Consider the following 18569-nt stretch of genomic DNA (forward strand, 5'->3'; position numbering starts at 1 on the left):
AAACAGTTTTTAAATTTGTAAATTTTTAACAGTGTTAAGATTTTGAGATTTTAATGAATATATATAAATATAATATTTGACCCCCAAAAGAAGATTTATTTAATCTTTATAAAACCAAAAACATTAAAAAAGAAATTAATTTTATTTGCAGAAGATTGTGTGTATATAACTCTGATTTCTTTGACAAACTGTAATGTAATTTAGATTATTGCATATAAAAAACTATAACATAATTTAGATTATTGCAAAAAAATTAGACTTTTGGATTATCTGAGTTAATACATGACTTCTCCGTGTTTGACAAGCTTTGTACTTTTCCTTTTAGTGCCTATCAGAATAATGACATCACTGAATTTGAAAAGATTCTGAAAACAAATCACAGCAACATCATGGATGATCCTTTCATTAGGGAACACATTGAAGGTATATTCTTGCTGCTAACTGAATTCAATTACCTTCTTTGCCACTGTCAATCAGTGTTTCTTGAGGGAGCGGCATGGAATTAAACCAGTTTTCCTCTGTGTATTGCCGAGTATAGAAATGTTTCTAAATGCGGTCATGGAATAGGATATTACTTAAAAAGCTGTTTTAAAGAAATCATCTACAGTTCCCTGCTATTTATTAACATAATCAAATTCTTATATGATGTGCAATTCATTTAACGTGGCTGTCTGTCCTTTTTATTCTAATTTAGATATTGTTGCATGTTTATTACTAATACTTAGGTTCAAAGTTCATTTTTAAGATTTTTGGACAAGTAACAAAAACTTTAAAAATAGTCTGCTATAGATGATGGCAGAGATGCATTACTTTGAAGGGTGGCTAATGTACCAGTAAGTGTATGAGATTTTTTAGTAAGTTTTGTTGGATTAATAAAGACAAAAATCATTCCTTGTTCTGGGGCCTCTTTTGTACCTCCAGTGTTCCCACCTGTTATGGAGCTATTTGAGGGTTTTTAAATGACCATTTGGAACAACTCATTCAAATACTTAAATTCCAGATGCATCAGGAAAATCCGAAGAATACTTTGGAAGTAATGTTCTTTTTTCCCCACCTTCTTTTCTCTTTCATTCAGCAGACATTTTAAAAGTTCTTGTATGAAGCTAGAGTGGTACTACACTTGGTGGATATAGAAAATTATAGAAGCCTTGTGCATGAACTCCAGTCTAGTTTTTTGTTGTTGTTGTTGTTGTTTTTGTTGTTGTTGTTTTAAGGCTCTTGTCTATGAAGAAATGGGAGAAAATTGCACGATCATTGTATAAAATATAAATCATTGTATAAAATATAATACTTCAGATTTTGAGAGAACATAAAATAAGGCATGAATCAGAGCTTCCTGAAAGATGTTAACTATAAAGGAGAGATGAGCGGTGTAGAGTCTTATTGAAAAGGCAAAGGGTATTTTAGGTAGCGTCACAACATAAGCAAAATCAGGGAGGAGGGAACAAGAAAAATTACGGGAAAGTCGGCCTCTAATCTTACTGTGCGTCTCTTGGACCCAGATATTTTTAGCTCCAAATACCTTATGTCTGGGGCACATGATTGGCTCAGTCAGTAGAGCATGTTAATCTTGATCTGGAGGTGAGGAGTTCGAGCCCCATGTTGGGCATAGAGCTTGCTTAAACAGAAAAAAAAAACCCAAATGCATTATGTCCTTGCCAGGCAGAAAGACTTTGAGAAAATAATTGATATAATTAATTAATGTGATTTAGCAGTACATAATGTTTCATGCAGATATATAGACTATTAAATTTATTTTCATTTTTGTCTTGTCTTTCAGAGCTTTTGCGAAACATCAGAACACAAGTGCTCATAAAATTAATTAAGCCTTACACAAGAATACATATTCCTTTTATTTCTAAGGTACTTATATTCATGGATCTTAATACTAAATTTGTAGTTATAAATGCAGTGTATTTAAAAGTTATTTTTGGTAACATTTGATACTGCATTTGCAAAATACAGCATAGCTTAGGGCTTTCCTTTTAACATAAATTATTCTGTGTTGTCTTGGAGTAAATTAACAGTAAAGAGAAATAAAGAATCATTACATTTCTTTTTAAAGATTCCTTCAGCCTCAAAGAACATTGTAGAAGACAGAGTAGTGAGTAAAATATGTAATTGATGTACTGTTAACCCAACCACAATAAAATTGTGGTAAGAATATACTTTAAAGATTACAAAGTTAAATTTGGTCAGACCTGTGTTCTCAGAAATATTTTGAGATGATAATGAAATTTGTCTTAAATTTCTTTACACTAAATTTCCTTTAAGTGGTGGGAATGAATCTAAAGTCAGAATAATTATTCCTTATCATAAAGTATTTAAAGAAGTTAATTACTAGAATTATAATAAGTCTTTTGTCTTAGGAGTTAAACATAGATGTAGCTGATGTGGAGAGCTTGCTGGTGCAGTGCATATTGGATAAGTAAGTACTTGGCTGTTTCTTATCACAAAATGTTTAGGACCATAACATTTGAATATTGGGAGCAGCGGTAGCAATGGAATTCTTGATTTTTCACAAAAAGCACCCTCTGGCTATAATTTTCTATTAAAAGAGATAAATATGTATGCATGGTAGCTTTTTGTGGATGAGTAAGCATATTAAGCCCTTGATCTCTGAAAAAGTTGTAAATGGTTTTCAGAAAGATTTCTCATTCTTTATGTGTCCCATATCCAGCTAGAGAATTATTTAATGAATAGGGGGTTGGTTTTGGTTGTTGTTTTTTTTTCTGTTTTTAAAGTATAAGGTATGGTATGTCATAGTTCTAAAATAACATGTTTCTTAAAAGCAGTATGGTATTCAAAGCTTCACAAGCTTCCATTTGCTCAAGTAATCAGGTAAGTCTCTGCCTAGTGATTCTTTTAGTGAAATTGATAAAAGGTGGCTGAAATCCAGTTTCTGTGTAGAGTTTTAGTAAGGCAGTGAATGAAATAAGTAATCCTGAATTAGGTCACTAAGAGGCAGCAGTTTCTTCTTTTGCATTTATTGACATTGTACATATTTTATGAAACATTAGTCTAAAAATTACAGTCAGTGAAAATGGTTTGTAGACATGTCTTTTATTTATTTCCAGCACTATTCATGGCCGAATTGATCAAGTCAACCAACTCCTTGAATTGGATCATCAGAAGAGGGGTGGTGCCCGATATACTGCACTAGATAAATGGACCAACCAACTAAATTCTCTCAACCAGGCTGTAGTCAGTAAACTGGCTTAACAGAGAACAAGCTTTCACAGACGTACTTAATGCAACAGTGCAGAGATGTAATCCTTAAAAGAACTGGGAATGGCAAAACTACTGTCGGTTGATGTGTCCTGAAAATTATTGGAGTTATGGCAGAAGTGCTTTTTTTGATCAACTGGTTTGTGTTTTGCTGCTGCATTTATCCCAAGAAAAACAGCTTTAATCTCCAGAAGAAAACCAAAATGCCATGGGATTTATGCTGTATTGACATCTTGCCCTAAATATACAACATCATAGTAATTTGTCATGGGCAACATGACCAGAGAGAAGATTTTTGTCATGATTTTAAATACACTGACATGTTACTGTTGGTTAAATTTAAACATGTTTTACCTGCAGAAATTCTCTCACAAATAACCTGCAATAACTTGAAATGCATACCCTTTTGAACACTTCCTTTTCTCATGTATAAATTAAAATGTTTGCTGCATTTTGCAAAATGTCAATTCTCCAAAAATGTGTCCGTATATTTCTGTACCTGCAGTGTAGTAAAGGTTTAGATGAAACCCCATAATTATAGTGGCATACTGTCACTTAGGTTTCAAGCAGCAAAATAAACAGTGCAGCTCAGAAATTGTAGTTTGGTTCTTGATGTGTTTTTATTACATTTGGGGTTTTTGTTTTGTTTTTTAGTACCTTAGAAATTTCAAATTATTTTATCTTCAGTTAATGATTTTAAAAAGCCTGGGAGCAAATAAGTTGGTTATTTGCTTTCAGGTTTTTTAAAGTAGTCTTTATTGATAAAGTAAGAAGAACTAGTTTCTAACAAAAAACTTGCATAGTACTTACTTTGACAGTGATGCTTTAAAGGAATAAAATTCTTTTTTTTTTTTTTTGTAGGAATGATATTCCTTTTTAAAAATAAGTTCTAACTCTCAGAATGTTCACTTTAAACAAATATGCCAGAACATAGACAGCTAAATGAATGTTACCCTCTATAGTGATCATGCTGGAAAATTATTTCCTAATTCCAGCAAGCTACCATTGCTCAAAACCTTTTGGGTTTTGCTCTTTTAGAATTGTATTCAGAGCTAATTTAAGTCATACACACTATTAAGTTTATGACTCACATTAAGAAAACAAAAAGTATTATCAGGCTTGATTTTTTTTTTTTTATGGTTACCATCACTTAGCACCAAATGACTTTGGACAGTTTCCAAAAATTAATCTATCTTTGAGGTAATAGTAGAAAGGATGCAGCTAGCTTTGAAGGCAATCCCAAAAGAGTTTGAAAGGTATTTTGAGCAGTGGTAGCATAAGTAGGATAATGAACTATGGCCTTCCAAGGTGACCACCTAAAAGGAAGCATAGCTCATTTGAATGTATTGAGTTTTGGATGTATTTGTTTCATTTAAAAAAAAAATCACATTATTTTATAGTGTCAAAAGGAAGAACTAAGATTAAGATAATTTTTGGTTTTTCTATTGCTTGTCATTATGTAAAAAGAAGTGAGTGGCAGTTCAGAAGGAAGACTGTTGTAACTGAAGAATGACAACCAAGAATTTTTGATCATTAAATCAGATTTTATAAACAGTGGAAGGAGCATGGACTTAAAACAAGGCATGCTTATTCGGTTTTGTCAAAATTTTACGAAAATATGTGATATATATTTATACTAAAACTATATAATCCTTAGATTTAGGAAAGCAATCAGTTAATGTCTTTAGCAGATTAAAGCAGTATTAAATACAGGTGCAACTTGGAAATTGTAGAAAACTGAAAGAAAACGGAAGACAAAATGTCTCTGGTAGGGAATAAAAAAGTTTAAGATATTATAAAATTATGTGTATTTTCTTCTCTTTTACATAAATCATTTGTGAAAAATGTGCTAAATTTTTTTTTACAGGAGTGATAATAATTAGGACTTATTTTTCAATATAATTTGGAGACCCTTTGTTACCCAAATAAAAATGACAAGTTTCTGTGCCTGTATTCAAATATGTATGCATGTCATAACTGTGGGGAAAGGCCCTGCTTAACTCGGAGTTGATGGAATTAGAATTTAAAGGATTTAAAGGATGTGATTTAACCTTTACATTCCAGCCTTTACAATGTCCAGTTCCCCTGTGATTTCTTTGCCCCGTGGCAATAGTGCATCTTCCAGTTTTTAGAGGCAAAGCATGCACTTACTCTTTAGGAAACTGGGCTAAGCATATAACAATATCCAAAGTTATACCATAATCTTTAAGTAATTGTATGTATCATGTAGGCTTTGGTTAAATATTTCCTAAATATAAGTTCTTTTTTTAAAGTTATTTGCCACATTTATTTTAGGACATAGGTTTTTGATACATCTTAACAGTCTGATTAACTTAAAGCTATTTTTACTTTTTCCCATTAAACGTGTTCTGTGTTCCTGGGCATCTTATAGAGTTGAAATTTTTTTGAGATTGCATTTCAGAATATAACTAAATTTAAGGGAAGTAAAAAGTTAATTGGCAAATTCTTAGCATTTTGAATTACTGATTAAATCTTTCCTTCTGTGAAAACAACAGTAACAAATACTTTACATCATATTGTGATGTGTTTATCTCCTTTCTCTTCTACCCCAAACCTGGAAACACTCAGTCCACAGCAAATTCGGCTGCTGTTCAGCTGAGGGTAATAGATAAATGTCTGCTGTAAGAGCTGGATTTCCACTACTCATTCCAGCTCTTACGTTGATTTTTTTTTTTCTTTTTAAGTAATCTCTATGCCCGGTGTGGAGCTAGAAATCATGACTTGATATCAAGATTTGCATGCTCTGCCAATTGATTCAGCCAGGTGCCTCTAACATAACTTTATTTTTTTTAAGATGAGATGAATATGTAAGTACTAAGAATTGTTTTCATTACATGAGTCCCTTTAATTAAAGATTGATAATTGTCCTTCAAGACTACGGAGGATCTGATGTCACATTGGGGTATAGTTTTAGTGAAGCTTGTTTTACATGGGCTATACTGGGGGGCCTCTAGAACTTTTCATTACCTTGTGAGATAATGGTTTGTCAGACTGGAAAACAGCTCTTGATATTTAAAATAACTATGATGGTAGAATTTTTTTTAATTTTCTTCTTTAATCAGTAGTCTTTATAATTATTCAGTAAACAATGGTAAGCAAACTTTCCTTTCAGGTGGAGTGGGGTGGGGTGAGGTTATCTAAAAAGTATATAAAGCAGCTTATGTTGGTAAGGAACAATGGTCAGTTTAGTCCATAGGATAAAAATGTACTTGCCTAGTAGATTCCCTCTTAACTTTTTTAAGGGACTCAGAGATAACTACTTTTATTTATTTACTAAGGCTCCTTTTTAACAACAACCTGTTTTTAAAATATTTTAATTATTACTTATATTTAAATAAACCTGAAAAGTTTTCATTCGATGCAGGTCTTTAAATTGAAACTTGGGCTTTAAAAAACTAGTGAAGCTAGGAGTTTCATTCTTTATATGGGATTTATAAAATAGCCTTTTGAACTGAGATACTTCAACAAAATGCAGAAAGAATTGACTTTTAGCTATTTTGTTTCAAAGTGTTGGTGAATATTATCCAAGTACTTAGAATAAGACAGTGGGTGTTGGGTCTCAGAACTTGAAGCTCAAGGACTTTGGTCTTCGTTTGCATTACCAAAATCAAAACTTTCATTTTTTTGGAGGTTTTACTTGTGTTTGTATTAGGTTCCTCCCTACACACAAAACAAGAGCATCTTATATTTTGATACAATTACAAGTAGGAATCATTTATAAGAACTTCCTTAATGCAGACATAGAGATTCTTAACATTTTGAATGCAAGTATATCAGGATCTATTAATTCAAGATTAGATTTTTCCGTATCTTTTAGCTAGCATGTGCCCTTAATAGAATGGATTAACCAATGATGTTTATTTCTCTTTAAATCATTCAATGAGATTTGAAAATTTTTCACTTTTGGAATTTCAAGGTAAGTTATAGAATGGTAATGTCCTTTGGAGTAACTAAGTTTTATGAAGCTAAGCACCATAAAACATCTAATCTAAATCACTAATTCTGAATATTTCTCAAAAAGCTAAAATTCAGTATCCCTTAATTTGCATTTGATCCTTGAGAAGACTTACTTAACTTAGGTAATATCCCAAAAGAAAACCAATGTGTGGTTCTCTAAATTTTTGCTTCTTTAGAGTTATATTATTTTATAAACCTGCTGGAATAACTAAGACTGCTGTCAAATCATATGGCATCCAAAGGTAGATGCCAGCTGTACCTTAAAACCCTGTGAGAGGCAAGAAAAGAAACATTTCTTAGATACTTACCTATCTACTGGGGACATCTTTATTTCCTCTGGGCCAAGTTTTTAAAATTTAAACCTTAGTCATGATTTTCACATTAATGGCTGGCCAGCATTAGTGTGTGTGTGTACACTTACACATATGAGTGCATATATAAGTAGGAATACAAAATGTTTTTTTTTTTGAAGATTTTATTTATTTATTTGACAGATCACAAGTAGGCAGAGAGGAGGAAGCAGGCTCCCTGCTGAGCAGAGAGCCCCATGCCAGCCTTGGTCCCAGCCTTGATCCCCGGATGGATCAAGGACAGATTATGACCTGAGCCAAAAGCAGAGGTTTAACCCACTGAGTCACCCAGGCAGCCATGGAATACAAAAATCTTAACTTCCAATCCATCACGATTTTTTTTTTCCAGTTGCCATTACTTGCCATTACATACCTCTGATGCAAACATAAGCTATGAAAAGAATGCCACTGTACCAGTAACTTCGTTGTGACCTAAGTTTCTCCTGAAGTCAGTGTTCAAAGTTACAAAACAATCTAGAGGAATTAGGTAGTTGGTTTTTTTTTTTTTAATTTCCGAAAGAGCGTTTTAAAATCAATTGATAAAGGTTTTATTGGACATTCTTCATCTTTTTTTTTAAAAAACATTTTATTTATTTATTTGACAGACAGAGATAACAAGTAAGCAGAGAGGCAGGCAGAGAGAGAGGAGGAAGCAGGCTCCCCGCTGAGCAGAGAGCCTCATGTGGGGCTCGATCCCAGGACCCTGGGATCATGACCTGAGCTGAAGGCAGAGGCTTTAACCCACTAAGCCACCCAAGCGCCCCCATTCTTCATCTTAACGTGAATGTAAAGATTATAAAATTAATCTGGATGTTTTAATCATCCCCTAAAGTTGTCAAAAGTTCTTGCATGCTTAGTTATAGTACACATTAATGCTGTGTTAAATATCTCATTTTTGTTAATGTTTGCCAATGTTTAACTGCTACAATACTAAATTTTTATGCATCTATTTTAAATTACAGTTTGGGGATAATTAAGTTTTCAGTTACAGGTCAACCAAAAAATAGAGCAATGATGGAAAATGCAAAATCTTTTGGTTTTGCCATATTACACGGTTGCATTACAAGTCTTCTCAGTGTCTTTTTTTTTTTTTTAAGATTTTACTTATTTAAAAAAGTATATATTTTACTTACTTATTTGAGAGAAATGAGCCTGGTTTGGGGGGGGGCAAGAGGAGGGGTTTCTTCTGAGCAGGGAGTTAAATGAAGGGCTCCACCCTGGACCCTAGGATCATGACCTGAGCTGAAAGCAGACACTTAACCGACTGAGCCTCCCAGATGCCCATGTTCTAACTAGTTTTTGACTAACATTAAAAATGACAAATTCCTTGAGTTCATACTTACCAGGTGGTAGAAAACAAGTTACTAGAAGTGTGGCAGAGGATGTCTACCTATAATTAGAAGTCCCACAAGTTAATACTGAGACTATGTGCAGGATGAGTCACAAGATGCTTTAAGACTTACGTACTCAAAAGGTTTTTGACTGGAAGTACACCTTCATTGTTAATAAAAGTTACATATTCTGCCTCTAAGTATTTACTGTGTAAATACTAGTCTCAGCACAAAACACAGTGGCTTCAAACATTACACTGTGTGTATTTGATTGAGTAATTAAATAATGTATACTTCTCTGAAATTGCTTTTAAATGTTTTAAGAATTTTTCTCTGAAAATCATGCTCACTTTGTTTGAATTTCAGGGTTTAAATATTTTCCACTTTTAAGATTACCTTCTTGTTCTTTGAAGCATTCATAGAGGAGCTGACCTCTCCTGAACCCTGTTTAATGATCTATCCTTAAACAATTCATGTTGCAAACAAGTGTTTTGGGAATTACTCCTTCAGTATAAAATTAAACATTTCTAAGCAGGAAATTAGGCCAAAGAAGGAAGTGGAGGAAAAATGTACTCTCCCAAATCCTTGCTGTGGTGCTTTAAAATGAACCCTTTAGGGCTGCAGCATCTAAGAAAACTTTTGTGAGGGGCACCTGGGTGGCTCAGTGGGTTAAAGCCTCTGCCTTCAGCTCAGGTCATGATCCCAGGGTCCTGGGATCGAGCACCGCATAGGGCTCTCTGTTCAGCAGGGAGCCTGCTTCCTCCTCTCTCTGCCTGCCTCTCTGCCTACTTGTGATCTGTCAAATAAAATCTTAAAAAAAAAAAAAAGAAAAAAGAAAACACTTGTGAATTTATTATGTATCCAAAAAATAATGGTCTCAGGTATAACTTTTAACCTAGTGGAATGGACAAACCCTAATCTCAAACCCGATAACAAAATCAGTTTTTGAAAGTCAAAAGACTTCCAGGCTAAGCCTTGTGGCCAAGGTTCCAATGTAAATCTATAAAACCAATGTCCTTTGGCCTTCTAAGTTATGGGAGTAGGACAAAAGGCAGATCGGGTACTTCTATTTTGGCTTTTTTTTTTTTTTTCTTTAAGATTTATTTATTTGACACAGCGAGAGAGAGTATAAGCAGGGAGAAAGGCAGGGAGAGGGAGAAGCAAGCTCTTCACTAAGCAGGGCTTAGTGCTCAATCCCAGGCCCCTGGGATCATAACCTGAGCAGAAGGCAAATGCTTAACCAGCTGAGCCACTCAGGCGCCCCTTGGCTACATTTCAAACAGTAGTAATAGTTGGTGTGTTGATAGAATTAGCCCAGGAAGGAACTACCTAAGCAATACATACATCAAATATCCTGAGTTATATTTTTATTTACTTAATAGTTTTATGGTCCCAGGATGCTTCAGTGGCTCAGTTGGTTAGGAGGCTGACACTTGATCTCAGCTCAGGTCTTGATCTCAAGGTCATGAGTTCAAATCCCAGCCCAGAATGCAGCCTACTTTAAAAAAAAAAATTTATGGTAATTTTTAGAGTAATGAATGGAGGTTTATAGTTTTCTTTCCAAAAACTTTTTTTTTTAAGATTTTATTTATTTATTAGAGAGAGAGCATGAGAAAGGGAAAGGGCAGAGGGAGAAGCAGACTGCCTGTTGAATGGAGACCATTATGCAGTGCTCCATTCTGGGACTCTGGATCATGACCTGAGCTGAAGATAGATGCTTAACCAACTGAGCCACCTAGGGGTGCCTGTAGAAACCTATTAGTCCACTGTAGGTTACTGCACTTGAACTAAAGAAGGGTTACCTACCTTGGACCTGCCAAAAGTGACTTGTTGTGAACAAACTTAGACTACAGACTGATGTGCTTTATAGGGTAGGATTGAATTGATATGGTAGGATAGGATGGATATTTAAAACTTGGTCTTTCTGCCTTCTCATTATTGTTGTCTTCATCACCAAGAACAATTAGGAAAGAAATCTAAAAGTGCTAGAATACTAAAAGAAACAGATTTTTTCTAACACCTTTACTTTTATTTAACACGTATTTACTGTATGCCTGCTAAGTCCTAGGGACTGTCTGCTATGTCCTAAACCTAAAGAATACCATAAGACACAAATTATCCCTGTGCTAAAAGAGCTTAGTGCCACAGGAATAGGCAGATAAACAAGATAATTTTTCATAGAGAAAAATTCTACACAATAAATGAAGGTGGGAGAGGCGCCTCTGAGTATGTGAAAATAGACGTCACACATGAATGAGGAAAAGGAGCTAAGGAAAGAGTAGTCCAGTCAGACGTTGAGTCCATCTGAGGTGGAATGGGTATATCCAATTCAGGCAAGATAGAGTATGATGTTCAGATGGCAGAGGTGGTCAGGGACTAGATTGTGGATAGCCTTATGTTTTTCAATAATGAATTGAGATTTTATTCTAAAGATGATGGGAAACCATTGGAAATTTAAATTCCAATAAAATATTTTAAAAAATAATTCTCGCTATTGTGTAGAGAAATGATTATATGAAGTAATAGTGTGATCAGGCAGAAATAAAAGCCCATTGCAGAAATCTACGATAGGTAATAGAGGCTTTTAGATTAGGATTTGGAAAAAAGTGCACAGGATCAGGACAGGCCAGCAAGACTTGCTTATGAACTGGGCTCGAAGATTTGTAAGAAAGAACACGGTTCCTAGGTTTCTTACTGAGCAACTGGTAGACAGGTGTATGATTAAACAAAATGGAGAAACTAGGAAAGCCTAATTTTGGCAGAAGAGGCAGAGCAAGCCAAAGACACCAGACTGGACTGCAAACTTGGAAATAATAGTAATATCACAGAAGCTAAGTATTTTAAAACAATGATCAACCGTGAATGTTGCTGAGAGGTTAAGTAAGATAAAGGGTGAGACGGCTGTAGGATTTATCAAGAGAGTCTTTTGGAGCAGCTAATGTGTGACAGGTATGTTCCAGCTCTTCTGGAGGAACTGTGAGGAACTTCTTTAAACAGTCACTGTCCTTTACTTCTTAAAACTTGAAGGTTTTTAAAAAGTCTGTTTTTTACATCTCCTGCATGTTAAGCAGGAGAACTTAGGAAATTTTTAAAAGAACAAGCAGACTTCTTACAAAATGTCTCTTACAAGAGATTTAAAACCCATTTTCCCTTTCCAACACTACATATGCATTTAATTTTAAATTTTCTCTTTGACACATATTAACTATGAAATTGTCTCAAGTCCATGGCTTCACTTAACATTTTTATGTCCCTGCAAAAGCTGTCAAACCTTTCTAGTGTTTATGATGAATGGATTTGTAATACATGTAAACAAAGCCCTTTCAGTTTATCAACTTTCATTATATTTTGGTATATCTGTATAGCTGGATGTTAATGTCACCAAAATCATGAATTCTTGAAATGTTCGGATTTGTCTCCAAGGAACTTGTTCAAATGTAAACAACACTGTGACAATTAAGGGTTTGGTATTTGAGAAATCTCAAATAGTCAGTGGAACAACAATATACCATACCTAGACATTATTTTATCTGAAAGTACACATTTGCTTATATACTTGAATGCTCATAAAGCAAGTAGAATAATTAAATTCACAGATTATCGCTTCTCAGAATTATGGTGGTCATTTTCCACAATTAAAAATCAGTGGGGCACCTGCCTGACTCAGCTGGTAGAGCATGCAATTCTTGATCTCAGGATGATGAGTTCAAGACCCACATTGGACACTGAACCTATTTTTTTTTTAATAAATAAAAATCAGGAAACAATTGACAAGTAGGATTCTACTTCTGAGGATTAAAATACCTGAACTCTAGGACACAGGTTGACATCTTAAAGATGTCTTTTGCTGCTTCTTAGCAGAGAAGAGTATGGTAAAGTTGACAGATCTGAGGAACAGGGGATCTGCATTCTTCATTTGGCCTTGAATTGAGACCCTCTCACTTAAACTCTCTGAACTCCCAATTTATTTAGTTCAATACGTCTTCTTAACCTCAGGTATTCAGAATTAAGAAAATCCTAATCCTTGGCATATGGTACAGTATCATGTCTTTTCAGTCTACTTTCCATGTATTTAGATATGCATGTATCTTAAAAATAATTTGCATGTCTATTTTTAATTTCCATAAATTATATGAATTTAATTCTCTTTTATCTATGTTATTTTCAAATCTAGTTCATCACTCTTGTTTTGTCTCTTCTATCTCATGCATATGTCACAATTTACCTACTCATTTCTCCAGTGATAGACACCTGTATTCCTTCCAAATTCTTACTACGTAGATAATTCTATGATGAATATTTTATACCTATCTCATTACGGACTTGTGCAAAAATTACTCTGAGGTGTATTTCTGGAAATACAGTGTATTTGGGCTTAATGCTTAATTTTGCCAGGTATTGCGGGGTTATTCATCGAAATGGCTACGCTGTTTATGTTCTAACCAGTAGTGCATAAGAGTTCTGGTTTTCTTCTCTCCTTGACAGCCCTTGGTAATATCTGACTCTCTAGAACGACATTTTAAAAATTTCTTGATTTTAACTTACATTTTTGTAATTATTAATAAGCTTGAACATCTCTTCATACACTTATTAGCCATTCAGGTTTTCCTTTCTATGGACTATTTACTCTTCACAATCTGTTATTGGCTTCCTATTTTTTAATGACTTTGGACTGTATAATCTAGATATTAACTCCTTATCTGTTTTATTTTAGACTTGCAAATATACTCTGAAGCTCTGTCTCTGGTTTCCTTCACCGAATAGAAATCATTCATTCTGATGTTGCATCTATCCATCCTTCCTCCCCCAATCAACCATACTTTTTTGAATCTTAAGTCCTTTCTTACACTAGTATCACAAAAATGCTCTTTTATAAGTTTATAATTTCTCCTTTATATTTAGTTCTCTTAATGGAGTTTATTTTAGTGCATGATTTGAGATAAGAATCAAACATTATATTTTCTGTGTAATGAGCTAGTTTTTTCTGTACCATCTACTAAATCATTATTCCATATTAATTTCTGATGCCACCTTTTTCAGCTATCAAATTTTTACATACACAAGGATATATTTCTGGATTCTCCAATCTGTTCTCCTTGTTTCTTCAACAGTGTCGCCTTGTGTTTTTATCACTGAATTGAATAACGTCTTTATTACAGAATTCCTTCCCAATTTCCTGCTCACTTTGAAATTAGTCTTTGTAGACCTTCGTGTTTCTCTATCAGTTTTGGAATACCTTCGTTGACTCCCTTAAGGCCCTATAGAGTTTTAATTGGAATTGCATGGATTTGGAGATTAAGTCTCTTTTTATGTCATTTAAGAATGTCTTCAGTTTCTCTATAAAGATCTTGAGCATTCTTTGCTATATCAACTTTCAAATCTTTATAGTTTGGTGCTATTTTATTTACTAAAATATTTTCCAGTTGGTTATTTTTGGGGTAGAAAAATGATATTAATATTTGCATACCGATTTTTTTTAATCTACCAGCCTTGCTGAACCTTATTCTATTGATAGTTGGTCTGCTGATTCATCTGTGTTTTTATGTAGATAATTATATTATCAAGAAAATTATATTTTTATGCATTTTCTTCTATCTCTATACCTCTTATTTCTGTCTTACCTTACTGCATTGCTCAGGCTCTCCAAAAATATATGGAACAGAAGGGATGACAACTAATCTCCTCTCAAAGGAAAAGCATCTTGAGTTTCTCCATTAGGTATGAGGCTTACGATCAGTTTTGGGGAGTCAGCTTTCATTAACTGAAGTTTCCTTCTATTTCTAGTCTCCTAAGAGTCATGTGTATTTTTTTAAAAATCCTAAATAGGTTTTGAGCTTTATTAAATGTTTCTGTACCTAGTAAGATGTACCTAAATCCAGGATTTTTCTCTTTTAGTCCATTCACGGAGTGAATTACACTCATAGGTTTTCTAACATTAACTCATCCCTACATTCTAGTATAGACGCCAACTGTAAATTGTATGTTCTTTTTCAGTACAATGTTGGATTTTCTAGCCAACAATTTTTTTCCAATTTATTTATTTTCAGAAAAACAGTATTCATTATTTTTTCACCACACCCAGTGCTCCATGCAAGCCATGCCCTCTATAATACCCACCACCTGGTACCCCAACCTCCCACCCCCCTGCCACTTCAAACCCCTCAGATTGTTTTTCAGAGTCCATAGTCTCCCATGGTTCACCTCCCCTTCCAATTTACCCAAAAGCACATACCCTCCCCAATGTCCATAACCCTACCCCCCTTCTCCCAACCCCCCTCCCCCCAGCAACCCACAGTTTGTTTCGTGAGATTAAGAGACACTTATGGTTTGTCTCCCTCCCTATCTAGCCAACATTTTATTTAGAGGTTTTCCATCTATGTTCTGAAGTGAAATTAGCCTATAATTTTCTCTTCTTAGAATATCTTTAATCAATTTAGTTATCAAGGTTATTTTACATCTTAAAGTGAATAGACACATTTCAATTTTTTTATTTCTTTTTTTTAAAACAATATGTATAATATTAGTAAATATGTTCTTTGGAAGAACTTGCAGGGCTGTTTGGACTGAGACTTTTTAGAAATAGTAAGATTTCTAAATTACTTTTTCAATCCCTTTAATGATTATTCATCTTTTTAAATATGATGATTCATCTAATTAAGTGTTCTGCTCCATCTTGTACTATTTTAACTTTTATTTGTTTTCAGAAATACATCTTTTTTGTCTACATCTTCACATTTATGAGGATATGCATTTGATCCTTGAATAACATGAGTTTGAACTGAATGGGCCCACCTATGAGCAGATATTTTTGTTTATAAATCCAGTAAAATACTGTAAATATGTCTTCTCTTCCTTACGTCTTTCTTAATAACATTCTTTTCTTTAGCTTACTTTATTGCAAGAATACAGTATATAATATATATAACATACATGATATGTGTTAATTGATTGTTTATGTTATCCATAAGGTTTCCAGTCAAGAGTAGGGTATTAGTAGTCAAATTTTTAGGGAATCAAAAGATATATACAGATTTTTGACTGTAGTGGGTTAGGCTGGACATCTCTAACTCTCATATGGTTCAAGGGTCAACTGTAACTTGTAATTTTATATTTTTTATTTTTTAAGATTTTATTTATTTATTTGACAGACAGAAATCACAAGTAGGCAGAGAGGCAGGCAGAGAGAGAGGAGGAAGCAGGCTCCCCGCTGAGCAGAAAGCCCGATGCAGGGCTCGATCCCAGAGTCCTGGGATCAAGACCTGAGCCAAAGGCAGAGGCTTTAACCCACTGAGCCACACAGGCGCCCCTGTAATTTTCTTTTTAAAATATCTGTTAAATTTAGCTTATTTTCTCCTTTTTACTCTAGTATGTGTTGATTTTGTTATCTTATTAGGCTTTCCAAAGTACCAGCTTTTGGTTCATCTTTAATATTGTTTTTATTGTTCTCTCTTTGATTTCTGCTCCAGTATTTCCTTTATTTTCATTTCTTTGAATATCTATTATGCCTCTCTTTATAGCTACTTGAGTTGAATCATTTTTAAACTTTGTTAAAATTTGCTCAAAACTGGTAACATAAAAAGCTTTAGTTGCTATTCATTTCTTTTATTAGCCAAGAAATTTTAAGCCACACCCCATTCATCAGTATAGGGTTTTAGTTCCCAAACATGGAATATTCCCAACTACCATTTTAATACATTCTATTTAGAGAATATAATCTGTGTCATATTGTTTTTCTGAACATATTGAAATTTACTCTGTAGCTTGATAAAGACATCTTTTGTGATTTTTCCATTTACGCTTTAAAATAATGTATATTCTCGGGGCCCTGGGTGTCTCAGTCAGTTGAGCATTTGACCTTGATCGTGGTTCAGTTCTTGATCTCACAATTGTGTGTTTGAGCCCCACCTTGGGCTCCACGTGGGCATGGGTGGCGGCTAGTTTTAAAAACTAAAAAATAAATTAATGCATATTCTGTAATATTCTTCTCCAAACTGTTTGGTCAAGTGTATTGTTATTTGTTTGATATATCCATTTCATAGAGGAATTTATTAAAATCTTCAATGATAACTGTTGATTCATTTATGTCTTCCTATAATTCTGTCACTTTTTGCTTTATATATTTTAATGCACAACTCTTAGCTGGATATATGTTCATACAGTGATATCTTGTTGCTTTCACCAGTAAATATCTTTCTCTTTGTCACTTATGATTTTTTTCCTTATCGTCTGTTTTGTCTTGTTTTACAATTACTCCTTTAGCTTTTGCTGTTGTTGCTTATATTTGCCTGGTATTTTTTTTCTCTTTCATCTTCAACCTTTTCATATTCCTTTTTTTCCCCCTTTGGACAGGTGTGCTTATAGACAACATATTGACATATTACTGGATTTTAATATCTTAAAATTCAATTAACAGTTCTCTGTCTTTTGAAGTTTATTTTAAAATTTTAAAGTTAGAGTTATTTTTGGACTTGTTTCTGTCATCTATTTTTTTATATTTTTTTCTTCAGTAGTTTTGTTTTGAAATGATTTAGATTTATAGAAGAGTTGCAAATATAGTATGGATAATTCCCATGTACTCTTCACCCAGCTTCCCCTAATATTAACATCTTTTTTTTTTTAAGCTTTTATTTATTTATTTGCCAGACAGAGATCACAAGTAGGCAGAGAGGCAAGCAGAGAGAGAGAGGGAAGCAGGCTCCCCGCTAAGCAGAGAGCCCGATGTGGGACTCAATCCCAGGACCCTGAGATCATGACCTGAGCTGAAGGCAGCGACCTAATCCACTGAGCCACCCAGGCGCCCATATTAACATCTTATATCACCATGGTACATATATGAATTTTAAAAACTTGTCCCAGTGTCTATTTCTTTTATGTCTTTTTATCAATAAAATAAAGTAACCGTCACATTTTCTCCGACCACCCTCCGATTTATCCCCTTCTGCCCAACCATGATGTTGGAATCTTTTAGAATTTTAGTTTCAGAATTCATTGAACCATTGATTATTGCTTAGGCAACAACAACAACAAAAAGTCTTCATTCATTTCTTGCTGAGTACATTCAGAGAGGATCTTGTGTGATGATTATTCCGAGTCCCTGATATGCCAATGGATATCTTGACTCATTTTTATATATAAATGATAATTTAGCTAAAACAAGGTTCAGTGTTTTTCCTTCAAAACTTTAAACACATTACCCTGATGTCTTTTTGCATCTATTACTGCCAATATAGAAATTTGATATAGTCTGACTTTTATTACTTCATGAGTAATCTGCTTACATCTTCTCAAAGTTTCTTTAATGTTACTTTATTTCATCTCAATATTTTTAGGTGAGGGATTTTTGTCCATTGTGTTCTTATTATATATTCTGTTTGGTATTCTTTCAATATAAAGATGATACCTGTATTTAATTCTAGAAAACTGTCATTATTTCTTGAAAGATCTCTTCCCTAGCATTTATCCTTTCTTTCATCTCTGGAAACCTATCAAACTTACACTTTTGTCTTTCATGTATTTAGTTGTTTTTTTTTTTTTTTTAAAGACTCATTTATTTATTTAAGAGAGAGATTGCACGCATGTGCATGCAAGCAGAAGGAAGGGGCAGAGGGAGAGGGAGAATCTCAAGTAGATACTGCATTGAGTACTGAGTCCAATCTCACAACCTGGAGATCATGACCTGAGC

General features: G+C 33.9%; 1 protein-coding gene across 3 annotated transcripts in view; it reads left to right on the forward strand.

Moving 5' to 3' along the window:
* The window catches only part of COPS2 (COP9 signalosome subunit 2), a 30107-nt gene extending 25078 nt beyond the window's left edge, over window positions 1–5029 (forward strand). For all 3 annotated transcript variants that reach the window (XM_044229711.1, XM_044229708.1, XM_044229709.1), the window contains exons 10-13: window positions 326–423; window positions 1781–1863; window positions 2370–2428; window positions 3078–5029. In XM_044229711.1, coding sequence (XP_044085646.1) covers window positions 326–423; window positions 1781–1863; window positions 2370–2428; window positions 3078–3222 — 385 coding nt within the window. In that variant the 3' untranslated portion in view covers window positions 3223–5029. The remainder of the gene's footprint in view (window positions 1–325; window positions 424–1780; window positions 1864–2369; window positions 2429–3077) is intronic.
* The last annotated feature ends 13540 nt before the right edge of the window (window positions 5030–18569 follow it).

This window comes from Neovison vison, chromosome 13 (genome assembly GCF_020171115.1).
Source record: "Neovison vison isolate M4711 chromosome 13, ASM_NN_V1, whole genome shotgun sequence".
Classification (NCBI taxonomy): Eukaryota; Metazoa; Chordata; class Mammalia; order Carnivora; family Mustelidae; genus Neogale; species Neogale vison.